Consider the following 21,403-nt stretch of genomic DNA (forward strand, 5'->3'; position numbering starts at 1 on the left):
TACTTAATATGGTTAGGCTACTGCCTGTTCTGGATTTATATCAACTTTAAGGATATAGTACTAGCATGTAACCTTACAGATATGTTACTGAGTCATAACAAACTAGGTTATTTTATATTTATGTATAATCCTAGGCTTATTTGTTCTTTCTTAACCTAGTATAGGGTATTGCCTAATCCAGATTATTACAGTATAACCTTATAATTATTCAACAATTTGTCTAACCCAGTTTGTTGTTTATATCCAATCCTAGGCTATTTGGTTTACTATATAAAACAGTAATCACTATTGTGTAACCTTATTAGTGGGACCTTATAACCAGGTTATATCTGACTCTAATCTAAGTTACTGCCTAATCTGGATTATTTTATTCACACTTAAGTGTATGGGTTACATAAACAAAACACAATTAGCCTACCTTAGTATGTAGCCTTAAGGCTAGGTTACCATCTCATCCAGCACAAATTACGATTTCATCTAGTCCTAATTACATGGTCTAGGCTAACAATTTAGTCCAAAAACGGGATGTTTCATGAAAAGTTACCACTTAACTTGATATAAGGTAATACCTAAGCTAGTCGTCGATTATTTAGCTCATGCTAAAGTGCACAGGCTTATATGAAAAGGAAAAAATTTATACTAATATGTAGCCTCATTGTTAGGCTATCGAATTACTTTCCCCAGATATTGTTATTTTCTGATCCTAGGGTCCTCGGTCTCAGCTTGGCCACTTAGGATACCTAATCCAAGGATGTACATAGGCTACAGACAACATCCACTATTAATCTAGTCTGAATTATTCTCACTTACTGCCTAGATTACTGTAGACATCGTATAATCTGAAAGGATTTTCCATATTAATAGTAAGTTGTGGAACATTTCTGTTAGTTAAAACATTTAGTTAGAACTTAAAACAATTTTCATTTTACAAAACTAGGTAGCAATCAACATTTTACGAAACTAGGCAGGCTAGCGATCAACGAGCCGAGTTCCGGCTTTAACACACAAATTATATAAATTCTAGAAGTTTAAAACTAAAACTTTCAACTGTTTGTTAATATTGAACACTTATCTTGCTATTTTTGATGTTTCCATAATCCTCGATAATACAGTAAAACGGAGAAAAAAGTCTAATTTTTTCAGAGCACTGGTAATGACGTGAACTGTTCGCTTTAGAACAAACAGAAAATAATGGCTCCTTGGTCTTTTAATGGCCCGTTGTAAACAAGAGGGCGGATGCGCATGCGCAATAGTCACTTCTCCTTCTTGCAGGTTATTTGACGTTGGAAAAAACTGGGTTCAGCTTCGCTGAAGATAAGGGAAAGTGCCCTCTTATCTTTGAGTCCATTATATACTCCATCATGTGTTACAACGTTAATCGTTACAACACAATATCTGGCCAAAAGACCAACTAGAAGAGAATTCTTTGATATTAGTTTGGTCACCATGGAGCTCTGGTAGACCATGGAAGGTAACTCCTTGAGGACGAAACAGCGACTACACCATCAAAAAACATAAATTTTGCTGACAAAAACGCAGAGTGTTGGGAAGAAGGAGCTTCCCCCGTGGCATAGGAAAGAAAACTCCTATGGATCAAGCGCGAGGAAGGAAAGATGAAGGCAGCCTTACCTTGCTCCCTCTTGGCAGAAAACCAAACTTCAATCTCCTTGAGTGCCTCCCTAAATGACGAAGAAGGCACCATTGTGGGGAGCCTAGGTCTGTCATCTGGATGGCTCCTCATCAGGAAGGTTGAGGTAGGTGAGAGCTCACTTGCAAATACTGAAGGAGAGCTGCATAGGCTAGGAGACCCGCGGTCGGAAATGGGCGCTTGGTGCTCCAAGCAGGAGACTGATACTGAAGAGTTGGCGCTGGACAGTCGGAAGAGGGCGCCAGGCACTTGGCAACTGACAGTCCCATGCACTGCAGGAAGGTTAAGGACTGCGCCTGGCTCCTTAAACTGCTAGCTGGGCAGTGGTAAAGAGTGGACAGCATCGCCTGCATTCCTCTTCAACGGATGAGACGAATCTAGAAGGTACTTGCGGCGCTTCCAAGTCCAGGCTGTAGCCTTGAAAGTCAGACGACAACTGGTGCACACCCAAGATGCCTTTCCAATGTCTGTCTGTCAAAACCTGGGATATGCATGCAACAGGTTCGACTGAAGGGGGCAGCAACCCGTGGGCAAACCCCACTGGCCTCCCTTGGACTTCTGGCATGTCTTCTCCCAGGTTCAGGGGAACAGGACAGAGACCTTCATCTAAGAGAACCAGCAGGACGAGTAGCCACCTCCTCCACTTGCATAACACGGTCTCCTGTCATGACACCTTTCCAGTGGCTGTCTGCTGATACCTAGGAACGTGCAACAGGTTCGACTGAGGGGGCAGTTCCCCTTGGGCCAACCCCATCAGCCTCCATTGGACTTTTGGTATGTCTTCTCCCAGGTTTAGGGGGAGTATGACTCGAGACTGGCAATGGAAAGAGTCAGAAGCAAGGAAGCCAGGCATGGGAGCAGGTGAGATTTAAGCACCTTCCACTTAAGCTCACTTAGCGCTGGGCTCAGGAGCTGGCACCAGGCGCTCTGGCAATCATTAAATTCAGCACCAGTTCCTCCTTACTACATTACTGCACCCTACACTTACTGCAAATTATATGTCTCCTTACTACAAGAGTCATATGAAGATTTGATCAATCTGTTTTGCAACCTTCGTTACTGTAGCGAAAACTAGATGAACTTGAATCAGACAGAATGACAAAAACTGGAAAACTGATCCTGAAAGCTATCAAAGCTTGAAGGCTACTCAAAATAAGCGATAATACTTCACCGAAATCCAGCCACACAACCGAAAATCAGTAAACCAAAGCTGCAGCAAATCCCCGATGTTACTCGAGAACCAGCAGAAACAGAATGAAGTTTTCTGCTAAGTCGTTTCCAGTACTCCTGTTAGTGGGCGAGGCTTGTCACCTACACTAAACTATCGAAATGCTACCATGATTTTTTAAATAAAGGGTGCCACACGAGTTGAAACTATAGCCATGTAATTACTTGGTAAGTTACTTATATGAAAAAGGGGAATACCTGGACATAGAGGTTGAGCCTGGGTGTGTCTAGTACAGGCCTCCAACCTCCTGTGGCCTTTGGAACTAGGAATAGCCTATTGTAAAAAAGCACGGCAAAGTAGCCAGTACAGTCATACCCCAAACTTACTCAAGATTAGGTTCCAGAGCCCCTCACGCAAGGCAAGTTTTCGCGTAAGTTTGGCACAGTCTCTAACAAATGCTTATTTATAAAGTTTAAACACTAAATATGACCCGAATCATACTCCCAAATAAATAAGGTGAATTTCAAATGAAATTAAAGTTACTGTAATTTCATTTAAAAGTTAGCTTTATACATTACCCTTAAAAAAGAAATAATTGGTTGACATAAAAATAGAGTTGGAAGAGAATTTCTCTTTCTCTCTCCTTCTGACTGATCTATTTCTGAGTTCAGTCCCGTGTCAGCCGGTGAAATTCCATTACAGCACGAATTTCTAGGTATAATAATGCTAGATATACCAGAGAAAAAGAGCTTTCAGGAAAGCTGGGGTTACTACCCTCAGTCGAGCCTTCTAGGAAGACGTCGGTATAAGGAAGGGTGAGGAAATACCACTACCACGGAAACATACTCAAAGATCTCTCCTTATCAAAACCCCGAACAGAGCGGTGAGCCGTTAGCCCCTACACTCAACACCGCCAGGACGGCGACACCAGCGCCACCTACCTCATTCCATTTTCTAGCACGTGATTGCGATATTTCTTTTGTGTGCTCGTGCCCCTTTTTTGGATTATTTTCATCTTCGCCATGTCATCGAGCAGCTTTACCATCTCCAAGTTAAGTACCATCTTCTTGTGGGGTTTTGTTCTATTTTTTGGCTGTTATGGTCTCGTCTTTTCATAAATATTGAGATCTTATTATGACGCCACGGCGTCCCTCCCAGCCATGTCGATCATGCGAGGCGACTCCATCAGTTCTTTTCTGTTGGGGTTGTCTCCTTGTCGTTATAGATAGATTTTTGCCCCTTGGTTCCCATCCTGGTGGGTTCCCTGCGGTGGCTCCCCCCTTTGTTTCCCGAAATTACGTTTCATTGGCCTGTCGGCCTTTGTGAGGGTGATGCCCCGTCCAGGTACCCCCCCCCCAGGTTGGGTTCCTTATTATTTTTGGTCTCTATTAGGCTAATTATTTTATTCTTGGAGATGGTGCTCTCTTTTTATTTTATTTTATTTTTGTTTACCTCCTCGTGGTGGCGGCAGCCTCAGATCTAACCGCTTCCCCGAGGTAGGCTATGCACCCTATTGAGCACATTTTTGTTCCCATTTTTATGTGTGATGGTTATTTAGTGGAGTAGGCTTGTTTTGCTTCCATCCCCTTGCCCTGGGTGTGGAGATCATCAGGTTGAGGAGTTTTGGTTGCTGTTTCCTCCGGGGTCGTTTTTGGTGGGCAGAGTGAGCCCCTTAGTTCTCTTCCTTCATTTGGGGGAATAGGAGTTCTTTGGATGTGTTTCCTCCAGGCTAGTCGCCTCCTTGCCCCCTCTTCTCGATCCTGGTTGGTTCTCGGCACAAAATTTCTCTCCCTGTTGCTTCCTCCTCCCCTCCGCACTCCTTCCTTTTTCCTAGCCTATACTAGGTTAGGGTCCCTATTAGGCTTCGCCTAGGAAGGAGTCGGGCATCGGGCTGGGTAGCTTCCTTAGTAGTAGGCTACCCTCCCAAGTTTCATTATTCTTGAGTGGTGTACGTGTGCAGTTGAGCGGGTGATATGTTTTTCCCCTGTCTCCTGTTCCCTTCTTGGTAGCCTACCTCTCCCCTCTCCACCCCCTCCACTCCCCCCCCTCACCACCCCTCCAGCCTTGCTCTACTCAAGCGCAGGTGACACTAGATGGCGTTTTCTCCGAGTTCAGGGACTCTCCATTTGGTAGAGGGATTCGCTCCCTCCCATACAGTCCCAGCATCGCTGTGTTGGTGTTGGTGGTTCGTTAGCTCGAACGTGTTCGAATCACTCTATCCCACACCTCTCTTCTCCCCGTCAAGTTACGAGATAGAGTAATATATAATTGTTCGGCTTATGTTATAAACATACGAGCATCTTGCCCACCTTGTTTCTCCGGCGGGAAGTAAGTGAGGAAGGTTTTATATTATATAAGGGGCGGATCCTCCGGTCTCCGGAGTATTTACCCTTGTACCGTCACTTGTTTAATGTTATTGTTTATGAATTGATATATTTAGATAAGTCTGTTTATCTAACGGAGTACTCTCCTCATTTATATATATATATATACGTGAGTCCGGTTCTCATACCCGGGCTCCGCCGTTATTTTTACTGGCAGCCCTTGTGGTGAGTTCTTGGTGTCTCATTCTTTCATTCCCCGGAGTATTCCGGGTCTGGAAGCTTTTACCTTCCACTCTGTGTAATTTAGAGCTTATTGGCCCAGTTTATGATAAGGGGAGTTCTTCTCCGCCGGAGTATTCTGGTTGTAGTCGAGTTTCCTGGCCTTGCCGGCTTTAGATTGCTTAGGGTGGTGGGTTCATGTACTTTTTCTGCTTACAGACTGTTCGCTGTGAGGAGCCGGGTGTACCGCTTCCTCCAACAACCCTACGGTCACGTGGTGTGCCGGACCCACGCTGGTTGTGCGGTCCGGCTCGACGACCTGGTTGTTTGGCACCCTGATGGTTGTGAGGTTTGCTTTGCTTTATGCGCAACCGTCCAGGATGAGTCGGTAAGTGACAGTCTTCCTCCGTTTACGCTCCTCATATTGTATATTGTTTACGAGGTTCCCGGACTGTTTTTCGTTCTTGGCTAATTGTTGGTTTTCTTGCAGGGACGAGTCTTCCAAGAAGTCTGCCTTGAATCCCTCCGGGCCTGGGTGGCTGGGTTTGGCAGGAATGTTCCGTCGGGAAGCCCTTACGCCCGATGCTAAGTTGAGGGACCTGCTCTACCCCGCGCACGGGTGGCGGCCGCAGTGCCAGAAGATCTTGCCACCCCCATCATCCAGCAAATCCGGGATGCGACCCAGCCACCCCAAGTGGATATCCTCTACGCCGAGGTTTCGGAGGACGTCGCCGCCTTTGGACTTAGACCTGGAACCCATGAACACCGAGCAGGACCAGGTGGTAAGTAGCGAGGTAGGTGAGGTTGTTGGGGCGGGCCCCCCCTTTTTGACTCCCCAGCTTCATCTATTTCTTTGTTCGCAGGTTTTGTGAAGTCTTCCTCCTTGGGTGATAGAGCTCCGTCTGCTATCCCCAAGTTGAAGTTGAAGACTTCATGGAAGGCGAAGGGCTATAAGTCCTCGTCCTCCAAGAAGGCATCGCCCTTCCCCGTCGAAGGCTAAGGTCTCAGCACCTGTAGCCTCCGGGAGCAAGTCTGGTTCCTCCGGCAAAGGCGCGAGTAAGAGGGCTGCAAAACCAAGCCCTCCTCGCCAGCCTGCCTTGACGCAGGGCCTTTGCGAACCAACTTTTCATAAAGTTCAAGGAGGATTTGGACACTAGATTCACCAAAATCTCCGAAAAGTTGGCCAGTCATGATAATATACTGGCGGGAATGGCTCGCCCACCCCAGCCAAACCCCAGTATGTCATCCCGACACAGAGGACCTCCGCGCCGTTCGATGTCGGTAACCCTTGGCGTTCGCCCTCCGTGCCATCCAACATGATGGCAAACTCACGGTTGAAGGTCTTGCACGAGACGGCTGGAGAATTGGAATTCTTCCCCCGCCGATCTCTTGCCCCCTACCCAGGCTTCGTGGAGATTAACGGAGGAAGCATGGATTCGGTCGGATAAGGTTCCTAGGAGACTGTCATCGTCCCTAGGGACCAAGCTCAGTCGGCTCTCCTGCGCACTCTGGACGGAGTGGCAGGCAGAAAACACGGTTGACTCCTTTCAAGGGCAACTTCACAATGTTCGCCCTGGGAGACAACCTGCCCACCCCTTGCTTGGACAAAGTCGCTCTGGCTACGGCCCGAAAGTGCTTTGAAGGTAATCCGTTACCGCAGCTGAGGAAACAGACCCCACTTCCCTGGTATTCCCAGGAAGTGATGAGTTCTGGTGGACGCTCCATCCACTTTCACTGTCGGGAAACTGGACCCCTTCTGTGCTTCCTCACAGTTCAGTGAGCAGCTCCCAAGCTGCCGGAATCTTTGTTAAAGGCGGAGTTTGATGCCCGGACTAAGTTAGCCCGATCCTTGAACTCCGTCTGCCTTACGGGAAGCTACTGCCGTCTCCTGCGCCGACGAGCCATTCTTTCAGGTCTTGGCTAAGTCCCTGCTAGCTGGCTTTCAGTCTGACCTTTTGAGTTCATCATGGCCAGACTGGAATGCAGAAAGTTCATTTTTGCTGATGCCACTATCCGTCCACGAGCCTAACAAGCCTCGTTAAGAGCTCGATCTGGGGCCTAACCTCTTCCCAGAAGAAGAGGTTACGAATGTTATGGCTGAGGCTACAAGGGCCAACCAGAGTCTGCGCTCGCTGGGGCATTTCTGCCTACAAGCGCAAGACCCCAGAATCTGGCGGCCCCCAGACGAGAGAGGCAAACGTTTCAGGAGGCATAAGAGGCCCCACCATCAGGCGGTAGTCCAAGCCGCCCGGTCTCGGCAGTGGCACAGCCCTCCACCTCCAAGGCTCACCCCAACAGTATGTGCTGGTCCAACCAGCTCATTCCTTGCTGCGCCCTCTATGTATGTTGCACCAGCATACAACCCCACCTATGAGGGCCGTGGATACTTTCACGGCCTTAATAGGGTCGCAAGGGGGAAGAGGCAGAGTCCCTCATAGAGGAAAACCCAACACCACCCCAAGAGGAAGGCCTGGACGTGGTAGAGGGAACAAACCCACTCCCTCCCACTGAGAGAACTCAGGTAGGTGGTCACCTGTATTGGTTCAGGGACCAATGGACCTTCAGCCCTTGGGCACACAGCATTGTGTCCAAAGGACTAGGATGGAGCTGGATCAAGAACCCTCCTCCTCTAACCAGGTTTTACCAGCCACCCTCATCAATCCTACAGGATTACGTGACAGAATTGCTCAACAAACAAGCAATAAAGAAAGTAAGGCACCTAAAGTTTCAAGGCAGGTTATTCACTGTTCCCAAAAAGACTCGATCAGCAAAGAGTGATCCTGGATCTGTCGCGTCTAAATCTCTACATAAAATGCGACAAATTTCGCATGCTTACGTAGCTCAGGTACGGACTCTACTTCAGCGTGGAGCCGTCACCACCTCTATCGATCTTTCAGACGCTTATTATCACGTCCCGATTGCGCTGAACTTCTCTCAGTTCCTCGGTTTCAGACTCGAATCAAGCCTACTCCTTCAGGGTCATGCCCTTCGGTCTAAACATTGCGCCCAGGGTATTCACCAAGCTGGCGGACACGGTAGTGCAACAACTCCGGTCCCGAGGGGATATCCCTAGCAGCGCATTTAGACGATTGGATAATTTGGGCACCAACAGTTCCGGAGTGTCAGAAGGCTACGTCCATAGTCATCAACTTCCTGGAGTCGTTAGGGTTTTCAACTGAACAGAGAGAAGTCCCACCTGACTCCGAGTCCCGGCTTTCAGTGGCTGGGTCTCCAGTGGGATCTGTCCTCTCACACGTTATCTCTCCCGCCTCCCAAGAGGAAAGAGATAGCATCTCTCACCAGGAAATTTCTCAAAAATCAATCGGCATCCCGCCATCCCAAGAAAGAGTCCTGGGTCTCTTCAATTTGCCTCAGTGACAAACCTGCTCTAAAAGCGAAACTAAAAGACATAAACAGAGTGTGGCGGAGTTGAGCCAATGTCAAGCTCAGAGACAAGGTCTCTCTATTCCTCGAATCTTAAAGACAAGACTGCGGCCTTGGACCACAGTCAGAGGCCTGTCCAAAACAGTTCCGCTTCAATTTCCCCCCCGCACTAGTTGTTCACACAGACGCTTCCCCTAAGCGGCTGGGGGGATATTCACCAAAACAAAAGTACAAGGAACGTGGTCCACAATGTTTCAGCAGTTCCATATAAACACCCTGGAAGCTATGGCGTCTTTCTAACTCTAAAGAAAAATCCGCCCCAACCGGATTCATATCAGGCTGGTATTGGACAGCGCAGTGGTAGTTTATTGCATCAACAGGGGCGGCTCCAAATCAGGTCGAGTAAACCAAGTAATGGTTGCTATCTTCTCCTGGCGAACAAGCACGGCTGGCACCTGTCAGCCAAACACCTAGCGGGGTGCGGAACGTGGTGGCGGATTCCCTGTCCAGAGCTACTCCGTTGGAGACGGAGTGGTCCCTGGACGGGGAATCTTTCAAATGGATTTGCCGCCGGGTTCCGGGTCTCCAAGTGGATCTGTTCGTGACGGAGAGCAACTTCAAGCTCCCCTGTTATGTGGGCCCCAACCTGGACCCTCAGGCGTGTCGCCACAGACGCAATGACAGTAGATTGGAACAATTGGGAGAAAATTTATCTGTTCCTCCAATAAATTTACTGCTGAAAGTATTACACAAACTCAGGACATTCAAAGGTCAACCAGCCCTAGTAGCCCCTATTGGCCGAAGAGCAATTGGTTCCCTCTTCTTCAGGAACTGGGATTAAGGAGTCTTCGGATTCCCAAGCCCATACTGACCCAGACAGTACAAACCAAGACTGTGTCAGCTTCTCAAGAATTCAGAATGCCCTAGTTTTATGGACTTTATAAAAATTCTGAGCCCAAAAGGAGCAAACATTGACCTTGTCAACACTCTGTTTTTAGAATCAGATAAAAGAGATTCTACTCTTAGACAGTATGACTCAGCAGTCAAAAAATTAGCCTCCTTCCTGAAAGCATCTGAAGCCAAAATCATGACGACTAATTTAGGAGTTTCTTCTTTAGATCACTGTTTGAGAAAGGCCTTGCTCCGGCCACTATTACCACAGTCAAGTCAGCCCTGAAGAAAGTATTTCTATACGGCTTTAAAATCGACCTTACAGATTCCTATTTTTCATCTATCCCCAGAGCATGCGCTCGTCTGAGACCCGTATCACGCCCACATTCTGTTACGTGGTTTCTCAATGACGCCCTTAAGTTAGCATCAGAGATGGACAACTTTCATTGCTCTTATCAGGATCTGTTAAGGAAGACTTTATTTCTGATTAGCTTGGCTTCAGGTGCTAGAATCTCAGAGCTATCGGCTCTCACTAGAGGTGATAATTTTGTGAACTTCCTCCCGTCCGGAGAGGTCCTCCTTTCCCCTGACCCTAGATTCTTAGCCAAAAGCGAAGACCCACAAGACAGATGGTCTCCTTGGAAGGTGGTGCCCCTTCCTCAAGACCAGTCTTTATGTCCAGTTTATACACTTAAATCTTACCTTTTAAGAACTCCACAGAGTAAGTCGGGTCCTCTTTTTATCAGGGAGAAAGGTGGTACACTTTCACTGAATGCTATAAGACAACAAATTCTGTATTTTATTAAACAGGCCAACCCAGATTCAGTTCCTAAGGTTCATGATATTCGAGCAGTTGCTACTTCCATTAATTACTTTCATAATATGGACTTCTCAGAACTATCTAAATTTACGGGTTGGAAATCACCTCTAGTGTTTAAACGCCACTATTTAAAAATCGCTCAAGCCCTGAAATTTTCTACCATAGCTGTGGGAAGTGTCATCTCCCCACCTTAACTAATCATATCCTTATCCTATCCTTTCCCCCCCCCGCCTGCCTCATTTACTTCTCTGCTTATCCTCCTGGTTGATCATGCCTCACTGCCTGGCTCCTCATATTGATGTATCTTGTCTCTGTTGAGTGGAAACTGTAATCTGACATGTTATGATTGTTTTTTTGTGGGGTACTGGGCGGTTTTTATTTTGCTCCATGTACCCCAGATATATGTATATGTGCTGTATATGTTATTTTTCATTGATTTTGTCTCTTACGTGTTTAGCCTAAGTTTACGTGTGTAGCTTTAAGATTGTATATGCGTTTATCTTATGCACATTTCATGTTTCAATATGCTTTAGTAATGTTAAGATTTTTTGGGGCCTCTTCCCCGTCATGCCGGGGACCTCCCACTTTTCATAGTATTAAGTTTTGATGTGCCTTAGGTTTAGTATTCTTGCTACATGTAAGAGATTCCTGATTAAAATTATTTTCGTAATTTATGTTTTTTCTTCAGATTACCCTCTTTCCTCGTAGTTGCAGCCTTGGCATGATTCTCTATCACTATTTTCACCGGCTGACACGGGACTGAACTCAGAAAATGGATTTTGACAAAGGAAAAATCTACTTTCTGAGAAGGTCCCGTCACCCGTGACCCTCCCTGACTCACCTAGTACTCCCCCACTTGCACATGCCAAGTCTGGGGTTAGTGCTAGCATGGAATGAGGTAGGTGACGCTGGTGTCGCCGTCCTGGCGGGTGTTGAGTGTAGGGGGCTGTAACGGCTCACCGCTCTGTTCCGGGGTTTTGATAAGGAGAGATCTTTCGAGTATGTTTCCGTGGTAGTGGTATTTCACTCACCCTTCCTTATACCGACGTCTTCCTAGAAGACGCTCGACTGGGGGTAGTAACCCCAGCTTTCCTGAAAGCTCTTTTTCTCTGGTATATCTAGCATTATTATACCTAGAAATTCGTGCTGTAATGGAATTTCACCGGGTGACACGGGACCTTCCTCAAAAATAGATTTTTCCTTTGTCAAAATCCCTTTTTTATAAGTCTTCTCAACCTCTTTTTAATAATTTCTTTATTCTATGTCTCCTTCTCTTTGTTCTGAAATGCTTTTTCATGAACAAACACTGTTTTTTATCTGGGTTAATACAACTCTTAGTTATTGTCTCTATGTTTTAGAATGTATTTGCCACACTAGCGCATTTACAGTACGTAGGCAGTACAGATAAAATTAGATCAAGTTAAACTATCTACTGTACAGGTAAAGATGTACAGAGAAATAATAAATTGTAAAATGTGTGAGCGCTAACTACGAGAGAGAGAGAGAGAGAGAGAGAGAGAGAGAGAGAGAGAGAGAGAGAGAGAGAGAGATAAAGGTTGTCCTTACTTGAAATAACAAGTTAAATTATTTATGAATACACACAGAGAGAGAGAGAGAGAGAGAGAGAGAATTACCAGAAATCCTTTGACATGCTGTGGGCAATGATTGACATATTTGACAACTTTGCCCTTGCCCCCTCTCTACAAAGGTTTCACGAAAGATCAGGAAATTATATTTGTTTGTTTAAAATATCACATAATTTACTATAGAAATATATAACTTTTTTAATTACAGTTATATTATTATTATTATTATTATTATTATTATTATTATTATTATTATTATTATTATTATTATTATTTGAAAATTAGTACCTATTATTAGGTAAATCATTTATTTATCATACAAAACAAATAAACATAGTACATGTAACCATAAAAATTCTCTCTTCTCTTACTGAGATGAGGGAATTTTTATGGTTACATGTATGTTTATTTGTTTTGTTGATAAATAAATGATTTATCTAATAATAAGTACTAATTTTCAAATAATAATAATAATAATAATAATAATAATAATAATAATATATAACTGTAATTACAAAATTTATGCATTTCTATAGTAAATTATGTGATACTTTAAACAAACAAATATCATTTCCCAATCTTTCATGAAACCTTTGAAGAGAGAGGAGAGGGCAAAGCTGTCAAATATGTCTGCTGCCCACAGCGTGTCAAAGCATTTCTGGTATTATCGCTCTCTTTCTTCTCCTATTTCCTTTTTCCTTCATAAATCATGAATTTCCATCTTTTGATATTTAATGTAAGAAAAACCTCTCTCTCTCTCTCTCTCATGTTATTCTCTCTGTCTCTGTAATAATTCATAAATAATTTAACTTGATATTTCAAGTAAGAGCAATCTCTCTCTCTCTCTCTCTCTCTCTCTCTCTCTCTCTCTGTGTGTTATACTCTCTGTCTCCATAATAATTGATAAATAATTTCACTCTCTTAAGTGAGGACAACCTCTCTCTCTCTCTCTCTCTCTCTCTCTCTCTCTCTCTCTCTCTCTCTCTCTCTCTCTCTCTCTCTCTCTCTCTGATTCGCAAATGTCGCATGTCTGTGAAAAAATCGTGTATGACAATTAGTTAGGTTCCAATGAAAAGTTTGCGTCTGTGAATTCACGCAAATCAAATTGTGTAAGATCAAGGTATTACTGTACTTCCCCTAATGCTGCCTTCTCAAATGGAGAAAAGGCTCCCTGACTCAACACTTGTCTCTTCCCAGGTTGCTCTGTATAACTGAAAGGTTAAAAGATGGCTGAAGAGGCAGTGAATTCCTGAAATGAATACAATAACCTTCCATTAGAACTTTCTTTACCCAGGTATCTACAACTAAGTGTTCCCACACTCCATGAAGTGGCCCATCCTGCCACCCACAGGTACCCGAGGGCTCGAAGAGCTATTCTTTATCATACTTAGGATTCTTGATATTAGTGGAAGGATTGCACATTCCCCCTTTGGCAGAACAAGAACTGGATCCTTGCTGCCAAAAGGACACTTCTTCCTTCCAGAGCCTGGAAAGGAAGACAGAGGGAAAGAGGTAGAATTGCCCAAAGTGTGCTATAGTAAGAGGAGGAAAAGGAGACTTCATGGCATGGGACTGGTGGAGAAAAGTAATATCTCCATCTCTGAAGCTATACACACTGATAGCTTGGACCATCAGTGATTGAAGGGGAGAACTGGCGCAAAAGCTTACCACTTGATTGTTTATCTACAGACTTGGGGCTCCTAGCGATGGCTGCAGGTGCAATGGCAGCACTAACTAAGGATCACGATCGGTTACCTGGCTTGGACGAATCTCTGGAATAACCGAAGGACAATGGGGTCAAACACAAGATCTAGACCTACCATAAAACATAAAGATCTAGAACTACTGAAGATACAAACCTACCATAACTGTCCTTATGTGACTGCGATCTAGCTCTGTCCATGGAGGACCGAGAAGCAAAGGCAGGAGACAGAGCACATTCCTTGAACATCCTGGGATGTTAATCCTCATCTAGAAACCTGAGGACTACCAGGCATGTCAGCAGGGGGCACCAGGTGACAGGCAAGGCTACATCCACAGATATTCCAAAGAATGACCAAAACAGTTGTTTGAATAACAATTCACCCCGCGATAATCAATGCATACTTCATTACTATTGTACTTCAATTAACCCAGTCTGGTCTTACAACCACTTACCTTAAAAAATCTAACAGATTTCGATAGGGAAGACTGAGAAGAATCCATATTGCCAAATACAAACCAAAATCCAGACAATCCAGTTCATTAACCAAGAAAAACAAGCCCCAATTTCAGAGCACACGTCTCCATAACTGACCGGTTTCATCGACAAGAGATGAATGATAACCAAAACAAATGCTGTCTTACTTCCACCCTACAAAGAGTGAGGATAACTATTGGGAGCATTCATTAATGATTGTTTCAACTTTAACATTTGTCAAACCCGCACCAAGTAGTCGCAGATAAAGCAAATGACAGAGGGTAAATTTCACCTCAAAAATACATTTTTCAGGTCTTTTATTCACTTGAGCACCATCAAGACAATGGAAATTATTAATATAAAAAAATTTCATATTTAAATTATAATACTGTATGTAGTACTTACAGTCTGCTTGGAAAGAGTAATGATTTTCCGGTACTCATCAGGAATGGATGGTCTGCCTAATCGTTCAGCAATTATAGTTTCCCACACACTAGTTAAGTGTCTTGCTGTCTGTGATGACTTCATTTTCATTATAGATAGGAGGGACACAAAGTAGTGATAAAACTCTTGAGTCATGACAATATCTGGAAATATTTGAATGAAAAATAAATTGTTAATTTACAACCAAAGAACATCAACAACTTAAAAGTTAAAAATGGTTATCTAAAGTTATTTGGCCAAATACAAAAGTTATCATTATACAGACCCTCAACATTGTTGTACACCGCAGGAACAGGTATATATCTGCAATTTTCTGTTCTAATGACTGTCACCCAGTAAAAATCCTATATTTATGAGAAATGTTCTCTCAAACTTAGGAATGTGCCTATCTTCTGTAAATCTGCCACCTGACTAACAAAAATAATATTTTGGCACCTGGTACTAACAAAAATAATATTCTTGGAGGTTACAAAATATATTCTGGTAACCCTGTCATACCCGTTGATCCGATATAAGAAATCAAAAACGGCAAATAATTTTGAAGGTTTGATAAACTAAATTGCAGTATTTTTGCCTAACTATACAAACCTGAGGCCCTTTTTAATTAGGGTATTTTTCCTAACTATACAAACCTGAGGCCCTTTAAATTAGGACTTACTTACAGCAAAGCTGGACACAGCCGTTAAACTCATGAACAAGGTGGTTAGGCAGTAACTACTGTCTGGTAGGCGGGAATACCCGCCTGCCCGGATGTAAACATTCCAGTTTGCCTTTAGGTCCAGGTTCAGATTGAGGGGTGGCACGAGGCGAAAAGTAAATGTAAGTCCTGAGGACCTCAGGTTTGTATAGTTAGGAAAATACAATTTACTTTCAAAAATTCTGATTTGTTCCGACACGATATACAAACCATCGGTCCTTTACATTAGGAAGACTCACTGGTTGGAGGGAGGAATCTGAGTGAGCCTCTTGAACTGACTGGAGTTCTGCACACCTGGGCTACTCCCCCTGGTTGAAAGAGCGAGGAGGAGTACCGTGCCTCTGACATATTGATCGGAGTGTGGGAACTGCAAGATCAAACGTCAGATACTGGACCTTTTCGCATAACTGAGGAAACGCGTCTCATACGAAATAGGCTGGGAAGAATCTACTGTCGGAGGCAGTAAGGAAAACCTGAGATAGGGTTTCCCTTACTGCCAGTCTCTCCTTCCTCCCCTTGCTAGAGGAAGGAGTGGAATTGCTTCTATGATTCTAGAAGAAAAATAGAACAGGTGCTCGATGTGTAATCTTATGCATCAGACGCCAGATCCAGCAAGTATTGGTTCGAGTCCTATTCTCATCCTGAAGGAGAAGTAGGAGGACAGAGAAGGAGGAAGAGAGGCCAGTCACTCTCAGTATCCTTCTCACTTCCATAACCAACACCTTAGGCGAGATGCTACTAGTCCTCTTGAAGGAGCCGGGTAAGAAAACACAGCTTGTTGAGCAGCCGCCACAGGGCCAAGGAAAAAAAGTTCCAAGGGCTTATGGGCAAGACCACAGGAAGACAAGAGTGTGTTCTATGAGACCATGTCTTGCTTCCAGACCAACAGAAACTTCCGGAATGCGAGGGACGAACCAAGCCATTGACTTCGTGAGCTCTCGGGTAGAAAGTACAGGTATCGTCGTTGCCAGCTGCCGAGTACCTCCTTCAATCGCTTCACGAAGCCAAGAGAAAGATGTGTCTTTAGACACTTCTTCCTTGGGAGAGATACTACTAGTGAAAACGTCAATGACATCCAGGTTAGAAGTGTCGAGCCTTTTCAGAAAGTACCACAGCTCCCTAAAAGGACAAAGTAACAACTGATCTGGATCATCGATACAAAGTCCAAGGAGGAGGGGAACATGAAGGACTTGAACCCGACAACAGATGCTGATGGATTCGGAGTCCACTTACAGCATCCGAGAAGGAGTCGAGGCATTGATCCCCTTCACCTGTTCTTCAATCTTCTACGCCAAGGCCGAAGCAAGATGAGAGATGGTCCTAAGAGGGCACATCTCTATCTGACGACTCTCGTAAAGGCGCGTGCAGAGCATGGGGCAGGAACCCTAAATGAGAGTCACATGCCACCCAGGAAACAGTTCCCTGGGACAGCAAGACCGAAGAAGTTTCTCATTCGTAGCTAAATCTTGACTGAGGAGAAGAAGGCTACTTCAGATAGCAGAGTAGGTCGCAAGGGCCTACGTTCTTAACAAATAAAGGGAGAGAAGCAACCCTTGACAGAAAAGACGAGGAAGTCCAGACTTGAAGAGCGACTTTGACCCGAGAAGAAGTTCTGTCAACGACACCCACCAGCGAAGACAGATCCAGTCCCTGGGACAGTGTTGCAGAGGACTCCAAGAGATATCCAGCTATATCCGTTGCCACTCAGCAAGAAAGCCCATGCTTGCAAGGAAAGCTGGAAGGTTTCCCAGTCCTGAACACACAGGGATGTACAGCCTGAATGAACTCCTTGTCCGAAGAAAAGTATTCATCTGGTCGAGAATGCTCTCGCAAGCAAGGACCACAGCAGCCCCTGAACTCTCGGCCCCTCGGGAACTGCAAGGGTTCCGAGTGATGAAGATTATTCATTGGGGGAGCTGCGGTCCTGTTCCGGGGATCCTTGGGCTGATCATTGGGGGAGCCATGGTCCTGTCCCAGGGATCCTTGGGCTGACGAATTGGCGGGAAGTTCTCTGAAAAACGAGAGCGATCACAACTTGAAGAGGAAGACCCTCGCTGCTTCTGAAGCGTGAAATTCCTGTACCTCTCTCCTTGGAGGGAGACCTTGACAGATCCCAAGAAACCCTCCTCGGCTACCTGGTTGTACTAGGAGACAATAGGGAGACCGACACCCAAAGCACACCAGGCAACCGAACTCCAAAGACAAATTCGCCGGAGCTCTCTCTGTCCATCTCATGCCTCTCGGAACAACCGAGAGGAAAAGAGAACAGGTGAGGAGACACAGTACCCCTACCTGCCCTGCCAGTAAGACCAGCAGGAGAGGCGGACCTTGAGCGATAATCAACCGAAGGAGAATAATGCCACACGGGGGAAGAAGAGCGCTTGTGCCTGGGAAGAGCAGAACGTTCACTAGAACAGAGCCGAGAGCCCGATTTGGAAAAACCGAGTGGGGCTGAGCCAAGCCACACAGAACCAAGCCAATCACGCGAATGCGATCCAGACTGGGTGGTATGCGGTGGACTGGGAGGCAGGTGGGGCGAGCCGAGCCAGTCTCGCAAACGCGACCAGGGGCCAGGCAGGGCGAGCAAACTGAGCGAGCCAAGCCAAGCCAAGCCAATCGTGCAAACACAATCGGAACTGGACAGGGCGGAACTTGTCTGCCATGAACTAGCACTAGTTTCCCAAACTCTAAACTCCTTCAAGGCCGAGGCCCCTCAAGAAGGTTCAAAGGGGAATTCTGTGTCTGCTATCCTGCATGCTCAAACCATAGGATTCAAGACACTAGGATGAAACCCGGCCAAGCAACTGTAGCAGCTGGTGGGCAGTATCGAGACACCTGGCGTCTTGGCACCGAGGTACCTGGGGGTCTCGGCACTTTCTCTCGTCCTGTGCCTCTTGTTAGAAGAGTGCTCGTGATTCATAGAATTTGAGCGACCTAAGAGACTCCCAAAATTTGGGAGCGGCTGCTTTTGGTTTCCTAAGAAATTGAAAAGAGCTAGGCACAGAACCAGTCTTAGACGCAGACTTCTAAGACTGGCAACAAGGGCGAATGCGAATCGGTTCCCGCCTGAGGACGGGAAGAGCCAACGAGAGAAACTTGTCTCCCAGAAGAGAGTCAGTCCTTTAGAAGTCCCGCAGGACTCCTGAAGGGAATCTCTTCCCTGCTTCTTCTGGTGTTCAAACCGATAGGATCGAGACACCAGGCTGAGAACCAGACCGAGCACTGGTAAGCACTCAGGGAGCACTTGTAGTGCTGGCAGGAAGAGCTGAGACACCTGGGTGCCTCGGCCCTTTCTCTCGCACTGCTCCTGAACTGAGCCAGGGAGAGTACTCTCCAAACCAGATCAAGATACTCGATATTCCACAGAACCTCAAGCACTCGGAGCGGCTCGCGAACAAGCACCCGAAGCAGCCCCCATCTTATAGGTGGAACCTCTAGGACTGGAAATGGGATTGCAAACCAAGGTCTGCGCCCGCAGCTCCCGAAACACAAAACCCAGGGGTATGCGAATTGGTTTCCTAACCCGAAGGTCGGGAAGAGCCAACGAGAGGCCCACTGCCTCCTTGGAAAGAGGCAGTCCCTAGGCGTCCGAGGGCATCAAGGGGAAAGAAGCAGCCTTCCTCTCCTTCAGCCGACGGAGATCTGTCCTGTTCCCAGGACCCCCTTGAACCTTGGGAGAGGAAGGGAAGAGGCAGCAGAAGACGAAATCGAAGATAAGTTGAAGAAGATGGCGGTTACTTCCTTCACCTTCACTCCGACATTTTCTACAGGATGGTGGACATGAAACATCGTAACCTCCAGGGCAGCTAGGCAGGAACACAACGGAAGCGGCCCAGGACATGAACACCGGGAGAAGCAGCAGGCACGATCAGGACAGCTGCTGCAGGAGCTATGGAAGCGGTTCAGAAGGCAGGGGCTACAGCAAAGGCCAGGAACGTCACTTCCACAGCGCAACTTCCTTCACCTTCACTCCGACATCTTCTACAGGATGGTGGACATGAAACATCGTAACCCCCAGGCCAGCTAGGCAGGAACACAACCGAAGTGGCCCAGGACACGACCACAAGGAGAAGCAGCAGGTACGATCAGGGCAGCTGATGCAGGAGCTACAAAAGTGGTTCGGAAGGCAGAAGCTACAGCAACAGTCAGGAACATCACATGAAAGTCACCAGCAGCGACAGGAATGATCAGGACGGCTGCGGCAGGAAACCAGGAACAGCTGCCCAGATACTGTTATCGAGTTAACAGGAGCATAACACAGGAAACAGCAGGAGCAGATGGACCACAGATACGCAAGAGGCAGTGCCACAGCATACATGAAGGCCAGCATGACAGCAATCAATCCACACCCGTGGGAACAGAGTCAGAACGATCCCAACATGGAACTATGCCATTCCAACCAGGTACTGTGGTCGATCCCGGAGCAACACTGAATGAACGTCAGGATTCCTTCATGCAAGATATCCCCTGAGATATCCAGCCAACTACTGCTGTGCCTGCAATGCTCACTGTCAACCTGAAAGAAAAAGCAAAGATGATTAGTAGAGGGAGACTCCTCACTACGAGGGGAACTGCCCTACGCAGCGAGAGGAGGCCCCTTAGAAGAGGTCGCCCAACTGCCCGCAACACCCACCAACAGTCTTCGCCCAACGAGCAGGCGAAGAGGGTGAAGGAGAGAGATCTCTACCGAAGAAGAGATAGGGAAGAACCTGCATGTAGAGAGAAGGAAGGAAGGGAGGCCACCAAGGGAGCCGTGGAAGCGGAACTTACCGACAACACCCGCAACCTCCCCCCTGCAACTCTCTATAGCGCAGAGGGCAAAAACAACACTCAGCACAAGTAGAAAGGAAGTAGTCATGCCCTTGTACACGGAAGGCAGGAGCCCAAGAAGGGAAGCGAACTCTTACACCCCGATCAATGTAGGGGAGCGAAGATATTACGTCCCAATCTAATATCTCTGAACGTACAGGGAAACATCTTCAGTATCTAAATAAAGGGCTACTGGAAGAGAAGCATTACCACTCAGTTAACCCCCCTCTAAAACGCCCTTGGCCATCAAACCCAAGACACAGATGCAGGGGAACAACGGCTTATGCAAGGCTATCACAAATCGTGGGTTTGTATTAATAAATATCAAACACAGGCAATATATACACACAAATACAGAAAGATCCCACTGGGATAATAAAGAGCTTAACGACAGTCAGGCAAAGAGATCCAAAAACATGTCTGCAACACGACAGCCGAAAGCAAACTGGAATGTTTACATCCGGGCAGGCAGGCTTCCCGCCTAGCTGACGGTAGTTACTGCCTAACCACCTTGTTCAAGAGTTTAACGGCCATGTCCACCCTTGCTGTACGTAATTCCTTATGTAAAGGACCTCAGGTTTGTATGTCGTGTCAGAAAAAACAACATATCTACTCTTCCAAATCTCCAAAGCAACTTCATATATCACCATCTACAAGGTGTTCTGGTCCTTAATCATTCAAGCACTGGATCAATGTCTGGGTTTAAAAATCCCACTTCAACTCTTATATAACACACATCATCATGTATTACAGTATACAGTAAATGGCAGTGCTTCCTGAATAAGTAAAACTGCACTAAGTGTTATAGCAAGGTATGGAAAATATATATATCTAACAGCTACAGGCGAGACTATCATTGAAGCAGAAGTATGGGGGGAAAAGAAAAAAAAAAGACATCTGTTTGAGGAAAAGAAGCATTGAAAAATGGGTGTTCATATTCATGTTCACTTAATAGTACTTTATTGTCATGTATATACTATTCATCACATACTGCTGTTACCATATGTGCAATACTTTAGTCTTGCTGATGCCCAAATCATTAATGAAGAGATCATGTCATATTGAACTATACCAGCTCACTGATGTTAGCAATAGATTAGCTTTCCTTCACTGCACGTCAATTTGGTGCAGTTTCCAAGTATTATTTCACTGTGGTACAATCAGATCACAGATGTTCCAGTTTTGCAGAATATATTAAATTTTTTTTATCTATTATTTGTGCCCCATAGAGCCA

At 45.8% G+C, this 21,403-nt stretch overlaps 1 protein-coding gene across 1 annotated transcript in view; it reads right to left on the reverse strand.

Annotated features, from left to right (window-relative positions):
- LOC136841199 (uncharacterized) overlaps nucleotides 1-21,403 on the reverse strand; it is a 272,290-nt gene that overhangs the window by 27,439 nt on the left and 223,448 nt on the right. Inside the window, exon 8 of the mRNA XM_067108236.1 lies at nucleotides 14,625-14,806. Coding sequence (XP_066964337.1) covers nucleotides 14,625-14,806 — 182 coding nt within the window. The remainder of the gene's footprint in view (nucleotides 1-14,624; nucleotides 14,807-21,403) is intronic.

The sequence above is a fragment of the Macrobrachium rosenbergii genome, chromosome 8 (assembly GCF_040412425.1).
Source record: "Macrobrachium rosenbergii isolate ZJJX-2024 chromosome 8, ASM4041242v1, whole genome shotgun sequence".
NCBI lineage: Eukaryota > Metazoa > Arthropoda > Malacostraca > Decapoda > Palaemonidae > Macrobrachium > Macrobrachium rosenbergii.